Source organism: Protomyctophum parallelum, assembly GCF_964188405.1.
Source record: "Protomyctophum parallelum genome assembly, chromosome: 17".
In the NCBI taxonomy this organism is placed as follows: domain Eukaryota; kingdom Metazoa; phylum Chordata; class Actinopteri; order Myctophiformes; family Myctophidae; genus Protomyctophum; species Protomyctophum parallelum.
Genome location: NC_139719.1, coordinates 37,817,456 through 37,826,562, shown reverse-complemented (window position 1 = coordinate 37,826,562; position 9,107 = coordinate 37,817,456). Strand labels below are relative to the sequence as shown.

General features: G+C 52.4%; 1 protein-coding gene across 1 annotated transcript; it reads left to right on the top strand.

Annotated features, from left to right (window-relative positions):
- Nucleotides 1-4,815: 4,815 nt before the first annotated feature.
- LOC310874080 (DNA repair endonuclease XPF-like) lies at nt 4,816-7,788 on the top strand (the record flags this gene model as incomplete). The annotated part of the gene is made up of 1 exon (XM_083786755.1): nt 4,816-7,788. The coding sequence occupies one exon, from the start codon at nt 4,816-4,818 to the stop codon at nt 7,786-7,788; it is 2,973 nt and encodes a 990-aa protein (XP_083642881.1).
- Between the last annotated feature and the right edge of the window lie 1,319 nt (nt 7,789-9,107).

Genomic DNA, 9,107 nt, shown 5'->3' with positions numbered 1-9,107 from the left:
TGCAGTGTACATTTCGTCGCCTGAAACTATATGACGGAAGATGTTCGACTACCTTTTTTCACTGACGAAAACTCAATTAAAAACTAAGCTACAGTATGATGACTATAAAACTAAGACTAAATATCGTCAACAAATAAAAACTAGACTAAAATGTCTGACAGAGTGTGACTATAGTGGACAAGAGCTCAAGTAGAACTAAAAGACAAGTCATTGTATGCTTGGTTGCATGCTGAAAATAGCATGCAACCAATTAAGCGTAAAATAAGGCATTATACAACGTATTTTAGTCTTAGTCAACTAAATTAACACTATGCTCTAAACACAGCAGCTCATTGCGACGTTGCGATCAATAATGATGTTCTGATGCCATTAGAAAGCATTACGTCATTATGCCTCACACACGCACTGACCTGCACATGCGCTTATCTTCAAAAGGCCCATGTGGTGTCACACCACATGGGCCTTTTGGTGTGTGTGTGTGTGTGTGTGTGTGTGTGTGTGTGTGTGTCTCGGACAAAGGTCCACATGTTCTGAATCACATTTTCCATGAACACAAAGTGAGATACTGGCGAGAATTGGATCGCTGCTTATCCGAGACTTTAGATGTCTGCTCTGTGCTCTATGTGCTTGCGTGTGTGCGTGTGTGTGTGCGTGCGCGGTGTGATTATTCGTTTGGTTTGGGACCAAAAAACATCCCCTTCGTTCAAGGTGGTCTTGTCAAAATGTACCGTATTATGTGTAAATGCCCCTGAGGTTTAAATGGCCATTATCACGGAGCTATGACAAAGATTTTAAGATACTAAGGATACATTTTATAAAACAGATTGAGGCTGGGGTCATGGTAGGGGTCATCCGTGTGTTTGCAAAATAAAGAATAATAGTCTGCACACCGTTTTGAGAGCTCCCCAAAAACTACATTTACCAAGGCGCATTCTTTTTGTTCGAGCACCCGACGCATTGTGAGCCTGTATAGATCTGCTATTTTCAATAGATTTTGTACACATCTTGAACTTGTGAAATGGCACATTCTGCACAATGACTACTTTTTCTTTAAGTACATTTTGATGCCGATTCCTTTGTACTTTTACTCAAGTACATTTTACATTCCGTACTTTTTACTTAATTGCAGTATTGGTGTATTACCTCTCCAGAGCAACATTAGTGACTTGGGGGATCCCAAGATGTTCCAATGGAGGCCAGTGAGTCGATGTGTTTCCTTCAACTGCACCTTGGTCTGCCCCGGGGTCTACTCTCCTCCCAGTGGGACGTGCCTTGGGGAACTCCCTATAGAGCGTCGCAGTCCCGCCCCCTCGAGAGACCCGGAAAATAAATCCCCGTTCATTTTCCTCATAGACTTTTCTGAAAGTATTTATTTAAAGACTTTTTCTTCTTTGTAATTATTTGTTTGGTCCAAAATATTGTGTGTGTTGTCATGATTTGTCACGACAAGAGTTGGCTTCATACGACGCTTAAAAGGTCTTTAAATAAATACGTTTTGAAATGCCTATGGCAAAAATGCATTGGGATTCATTTCCTGGGCCACTCGTTGTTCTGAAAGAGGGAGGGACTGCAACGCTCTATATAGGGAGACTCCCGAGAGGCATCCTAACCAGATGCCCCGAACCACCTAAAAGCCACTTGTTTTGTTTGTGTAATGCACCGACTGTGCTGATAATGTTATAGTCTTGGACCCCATGCTGCATTGATGCATTGCACACAGACTGGTTGACTGTAGTCTCCAGGGTTTTCTTCAGGAATAGGTAGGAGGACACTGATCTAATTGCCATGCAGGCATACTATCAAACCAGGGGTCATCGACGCGGACAAATGTGTCGGTCCGTGGCAAAGACTTAATTGGCCTTGTCCTGCATGCAAATTCTAGATTTTGTTTTTAGTTACACACCATTGTCTCCACCAGGCCGAAGGCATGGGGAGAGAGTATGTTTTGCACTCCGTCCGTGTGTACGTGTGCATGTGCGTGTGTGCGTGCGTGCGTGCGTGTCTTTTCCCAGCTAATCTCCAGAAAAGTGCACAAAGATCCACACACCGTCTGCACTTGCAATACGGACTTTTGATTTGATGAAAATCAAGAACGGCAAAATTTTCGTGGCAACATTTTTAATTTTGACAAAAAAATACTCACCACAAGCCAGCATGCAGGCGATGACCCCTAGTATCAAACTAATGGCACAGTAGGAGTCCACCAGCAGCCGGCCATTACATTCAGAGCTTGGTGCATACGTGCGTACAGCACGTGCAATGCGTGTATCTGAGCTTTCGCTCTGATGTCGGTTGAGTAAGTGAGTTTAAATCTTAATAGTCAATCGGAGGGCCTCCCAGGCTGCGCTGTCTCTCGCGTGACCCCGCGGGGCAGATAATGCATCACAACACAACCACCGCCGTGGAGCTCTTAATGTCTCGTTTGTTTTCCATGCATGTTCCTTCCTTTGATGATGCGGGACAAAGACGGCATTACTTTTAAGACGCTCCATTTGTAGTCTCGCGTATAGCCAGACAAACTATTCCACAATCTCCGAATGCTATATTGAAAAAAATGAAAAAACATGGGCTATTAAACATGGGCCATCGTTTTTTTCATTTTTTCACTTTTTTTCAAATCCTCAAAAATGATGAAAAACGGTGTGCTATAGTATGCCGTACGATATGGGCTATAGCCCATGGTCCAAAATGATGAAAAACGAGGATAAAAAAAAATCAAAAAGATGGGCTATAACTCATCGTTTAAAAAAAAAAATTCAAATCCTCAAAAATGATGAAAAACGGCGTGCTATAGTATGCCGTACGATATGGGCTATAGCCCATGGTCAAACATTATTAAAAACGAGGATTTTTCTTTCTTAAAAAATTCTAAAAACGATGGGCTATAACCCATCGTTTTTTTCATTTTTTCCAAATCCTCAAAAATGATGAAAAACGGCGTGCTATAGTATGCCGTACGATATGTGCTATAGCCCATGGTCCAAAATGATGAAAAACGAGGTTAAATTATTTTCTCCAAAATTTCAAAAAACGATGGGCTATAACCCATGTTTTTTTTGTTTTTGTTTTTTTTCCTCAAAAATGATGAAAAATGGCGTGCTACAGTATGCCGTATGATATGGGCTATTAGACGAGCGTCTAAAAATGGGATAAAAAACGTCAAAAAATAGACGTCTAAAACACGTCTATAAATAGACGTGTTTTATCCCATTTTTAGACGCACGTCTAATAGCCGGCTTTTGCTCAGTGGGATGGTCAAAAATGATGAAAAACAAGGATTAAAAAAGAATCATTCCCTGGGCCCTGGTAGGGGGCGGGACTGCGACGCTCTATAGCAGAGTCCATCCCATAGCCTGGGATGTACTCTGTGCTCACGGTCTGAATGATGGTAATGATCAATGCCATCAATGAATTGCGCAAGCCAGTGAGGGTGGGACGAAGAGTGTGACTGGCTTCCTCTAATTATAATAGGATAGGATAGTGGGAGATACGAAGCATCACGCCATGATGCGTGCGTGCGTGTCCATCCATATTCAACCGCTTATCCGTAGTCGGGTCGCGGGGGCAACAGCTCCACCAGAGTGTTCCAGACGTCCCTTTCCAGAGCAACATTAGTGACTTCCTCCTGGGCGATCCCGAGACGTTCCCAGGACAGTGCAGTCGATGCGTTTCCTCCAACTGCGTCTTGGTCTGCCCCGGGGTCTCCTCCCAGTGGGACGTGCCTCGAGGATCTCCCTAGGGAGGTGCCCGAGAGGCATCCTAACCAGATGCCCGAACCATCTAAGCTGGCTCCTCCTCCAGGCGAAGAAGCAGCGACTCTACTCTGAGTCTCTCTCGCGTGACTGAACTTCCCACCTTATCTCTAAGGGAGATGCCAGCCACCCGTCGAAGAAAACTCATTCCGCTTGTGTTCGCGACCTTATTCTTTCGGTCATGACCCACAATCCATGACCATAGTAAACTGTCTTGCCCAGGGTGTCCCTCTCCATGGTAACGGATTGGCGTGGGGCATTTGATTGGCCCCCGCTGATCCCAGAGTTGTTCTTCTTTATGCCTGGTGAATGATAAATCTAAACTCAAGTGAAGAAATTGTGCGGGATCCTTTTTTTCTCTACCTCTCAGTTCCAGTTATCCGACGCACCTGTCCACTGTAGGTGTGCAGAAGGACTTTTTCTTACTGTAGGCGGAGCCGACATAACTGCGGGGTAAACCCGCACCTCTTCTACTAAGGAGAACGGTAGAGTGACTGATGTACAGTCTGCCTCAAACGTTACTCTTTTACCTGCTTTTTACTAACTAACTAACATTACAAAGATGCCCAGAACATGGCTGCTTCAACAGTAGTGGCAAGATTAAAAAAATAAAAAATAAAAAGGAATGTCAAAACATCCACCGCGGTGGCTGAGACCAGAGCCATAGAGTAATGGTTGAGACGAAGCAGTGAAAGGTCGTGAAAGATACACAACGTCAGTCTTACCCAATACCCAATCTTTCTGTTTCATGAACACAATGCTGCTGTACTTTATACCTCATACTTTAAATGCTTAGTATGATTAGTACCCAATTAGACATAAAGCTTTGTGTTCCCAGAGAGTAAATACTATAATACTTCATCACTAGAATAATTCACTAAACAGTATAACGTTTAAGTTGTGGCAGGCGGTGTGTGTGTGTGTGTGTGTGTGTGGGGACGGGGGACGGGGGACCGGACCGGACTTAGGCCATAACCACCGGCAACGAAGGGCATGCTGATAAACCAGACCAGTTATCAGCCCCAAATATGGACATGCCCTGTCGCGCGTCACTGTCGCCGGGATGGCGTCACATGCCCATATAGACGAGATGCTTTGTTTCAGCCATTTGGCGTCGCGACAGTTGGACTGTCGCGGTGCAGTCGTGCGACCAATACTCATGGCGGCGGGGCCTCTGCTGGACTTCGAGACAGAGATGTTCTCGAGCCTGTTTGCCGACGACGGGTTGCTGGTGGTGGCGGAGGGCATGGGCGTGGACCGCGTGGCGCTGCAGTTCATGCGCCTCTACTCGGGCGAACAGACGGGGGAAGGCGGCGCCGGCGGCCTGCTCTTGGTGCTGAACGCCAGCGCCCCGCAGCAGGAGCACTTCACGGAAGGCGAGGAGGGCGTCGTCCTGCCCGGGGCGCTGACTGGCGACGTCCCGGGTGCGGCGCGCGCCGCCGCGTACCGCCGCGGAGGCGTGCTGTTCGTCAGCAGCCGGGTGCTGGTGGCCGACCTGCTCACGGACCGCGTGCCCGCGCGCCGCGTGTCTGGCGTGCTGGTGTGCCGGGCGCACAGGCTCGCCGAGGCGTCGTGGTGCCAGGAGGCCTTCGCGCTGCGCCTGTTCCGGCAGAAGAACAAGACGGGCTTCATCAAGGCCTTCACGGACCGGGCCGCGGCCTTCTTGCCCGGCTTCTGCCGGGCGGACCACGCCATGCGGAGCCTCTTCGTCCGCAAGCTCTACCTGTGGCCGAGGTTCCAGGCGTCGGTGCGTGCCGCCCTGGACGACGGGCGCGGCAAGCCGGAGGTGGTGGAGCTGCGCGTGGCCCTGACGCCCGCCATGCGCGCCATCCAGAGCGCCGTCCTGGACGTCACGGGCGCCTGCCTGAAGGAGCTGAAGCGCTACCACCCGGCGCTGGAGGCGGAGGAGGACCTCACCCCGGAGAACCTGCTGCTGCTGCGGGGCGAGAGCGCCTTCGAGAACGCCGTCCGCCGCCACCTGGACCCCCTGTGGCACCGGCTGGGCGGGCAGACCAAGGGGCTGATCCACGACCTGAAGGTGCTGCGGCTGCTCCTGCTCCGCCTCACCGAGTACGACTGCGTCACCTTCCTCAACCTGCTGGAGTCGCTGCACGCCGGCCAGAGGAACTGTGGCGCCGGCAACTCCTCCTCCGGCGGCTGGCTGTTCCTGGACTCGTGCACCTCCATGTTTGTGAACGCCCGGAGCCGGGTGTACCGTGTCTCGGAGAGGCGGAAGAGGCCCAGAGCGGCTTCGGCGGTGGCGGCGGCAGAGACGGGGAGGAAGCAGACCTCGGAGGCCTGCGGCACCGAGGTGAAGCGAGAGCTGGTGCTGGAGCCGAGTCCCAAGTGGGAGGCTCTGAGCGAGGTCCTGCGGGAGATCGAGACGGAGAGCCGGAGCTCCGAGGGGGAACCGGGCCGCGTGTTGATCTGCGCCAGCGACGACAGGGCCTGCGCCCAGCTGCAGCGCTACGTCCGGCGCGGTGCCGACGCGCTGCTCCGCCGGCTGTACGCGCGCACCGCCGGCAAGCGGGACGCCGCCGCTTCCGCCGCTTTCGCCGCCGCCTTGGAACTCGACGCGGAACGGGCCTGGACCAAGAAACGACGGGCGCCTGAGAAGGCGTCCAAAGAGAAGAACGCATCACAGCGGACGACCAGTGAGAGCGGCCCGCCAGCGCCCCAGATGACAGGGAAAGACAAAGACGTTGCGAGGGACGGAACCGAGAGGACATCCGGCGGCATGGACAAAGACGGACTCACAGATGACGAGAAGGATGAGGAGGAGGAGGAGCAGCTGGAGCTGGGCCTGTCGTCGGACGACTGCTATGGCCTGCGTAAGGAGCCCACCATGGTCATCCACCCGCTGAGGGGCTGCCGCGACCCCTACGGCCTGGCACGGGTGCTGCGCGAGGTGGCACCCCGCTTCGTGGTGCTCTACGACGCCGACCTCGGCTTCGTGCGCCAGCTGGAGGTCTACGCGGCCGGCCGGCCGGCGGGGGGGGCGCTGAGGGTGTACTTCCTGGTCTACGCGGGCTCCACGGAGGAGCAGCGCTACCTGACGGCCCTCTCCAGGGAGAAGAAGGCCTTCGAGCAGCTGATCAGGGAGAAGGCCACCATGGTCGGCCCCGAGGAGAGGGAGGGCCGAGAGGAAGACACCAACCTGGACCTGGCGAGGAGTCCGGAGCCGACCGCCGTCGACACCCGCAAGGCGGGCGGACAGGAGGAGGAGCCGCGGCGCCCCGGGGGGGAGGGGGAGGAGCAGCGGCCGCGCGTCATTGTGGACATGCGGGAGCTGGGCAGCGAGCTGCCCTCACTGCTCCACCGGCGCGGCCTGGACCTCCGGCCCGCCACGCTCGCGGTGGGCGACTACGTCCTTGCCGACGACACCTGCGTGGAGCGCAAGAGCGTCGGCGACCTGATCGGCTCGCTGCGGAGCGGCCGCCTCTACGGCCAGTGCCTGGCCATGACGCGCTGCTACAAGAGGGCCGTGCTGATGATCGAGTTCGACCCGGTGGTGAGGCCGTTCTTCTCCGTGGCAGCACCGCTCGTGGCGGGCCCCCGCTCCTCCTCCTCCTCCTCCTCTGACCCTCACCAGGACATGTTATCGGCCGCCGACGTCACCTCCCGCCTCGCCCTCCTCACGCTGCACTTCCCCCGCCTCCGCGTGGCGTGGTGCGCCTCGCCGCGCGCCGCGGCTGAGCTCTTCCGGGAGATGAAGCGAGGCCGCCCGGAGCCGGACGTCGCCGCGGCGACGGCCGCGGGCGCAGCGGGGGGCGGCGACGACGATGTGGTCGTGACGGGCGACCTCTACAACCCCGGGCCGTACGACCTCCTGCTGAAGATGCCGGGGGTCGACGGCAAGAACTACCGTGCGCTCGTCGGCAGCGCCGACAGCCTGGCCGACCTGGCCACGTTCAGTCGGGACGGGCTGGCGCACATCCTGGGGAACGCCTCCAACGCCAGGCTGCTCCACGGCTTCCTGCACGGCGCTGCCGACGTCCCTGCAGCGCCTGCGCAGAAGAGCCGACACACACAGTGACGGAAATGAAAGCTTTAGTCTAGCTATCTGTGTATTAACTCTTTTATTGTGGCTCGCTGGAAGTTAACCAGTGCCACCATCAGGGTACACTTTAAGAGAAGGGCTTTCCACCCCCGCCAGCCCCATACACACACAGAATGTAAACATTTGCTATCATTAGCCTTAGCGTAGCATTAGCATTAGCGCCCACTGTTTACCTGTCGGCAGAAACGTGTACATACCGGGAGCGATGCGGTACAAAAGTCACAAATGACATCCGAACTTTGTATGGCTGAAGATCCACCAAGGACAGCTCAACGGCTAAACGGTACATAAGATGTAACGACCCATAGCCGTTGTTGACCTAGGCGTTGCATAGCAACCGGATCAATGTTAAAAGCTGCTGTGGGGCTCAACCATTACATGGTTAGTATACGTTGGGGTCCGTGTATATAGGCGTCCCATAGCCGGGGGGGTACATATATATATATATATATATATATATATATATACGGACATGGGAAAGAAATAATTAACCACTTAAAATGCGTCTTTTTTTCTAAAATGTTTTAACAGTAAATCACACCCATGTGAAGTGAGGGTCGCCCTTATCATTACACATCATCGTGACGTAAAATAGACAATATGCCTATTTGCTCAGACACTATGACGTAAATTCTCCATTCATGTAAAATTGGAATTTTGTGTAAGACGAAAATCTACACTAATAGCCGAGTGAGGCGCGCTCATATCATCATACATACATGTTCATACATTACATTACGTGCTCAGCCAATCAAATCATCACATTCCGTGCACACATACGTCATGTCCTAGTAGTATATGCGCCACTAAAGGGGATCAACATGACGTGTATATGGATATGATTATTGGCAGAATCGCTCATTCTAAAGCACTCTGGATATATAAATGTGTGAAAGCGGAATGTCCCGCTTACACTCCAGATGTAACAAAAGCCTCAAGGTGGCTTAGCGATACAGTACCGTGAAAGTACCGTATACACAGTACCGTGAAAGAGAGAAAACAGCCAGCACTCCACAGTCTCCACTCGATAGGTGTCCTTTTCACATCGGCCTAGTTTTACAGTATGTACAGCTTCTCACACGTTGCTTTATCTGTGTGGAGAGGTACACTTTGTGAAAAAGCTATATCAATGCACCACTTATATACCACTTTACCACACACACGCACGCGCGCACTCGCACACACGCACGAGGAGAGGAATCAAACCTATACCATATATATGTATGCATCAAGTCCTATTTTCATAAACAATGCATATATAAACATTATCTGAATTATGGCATGATGCTTCGTAT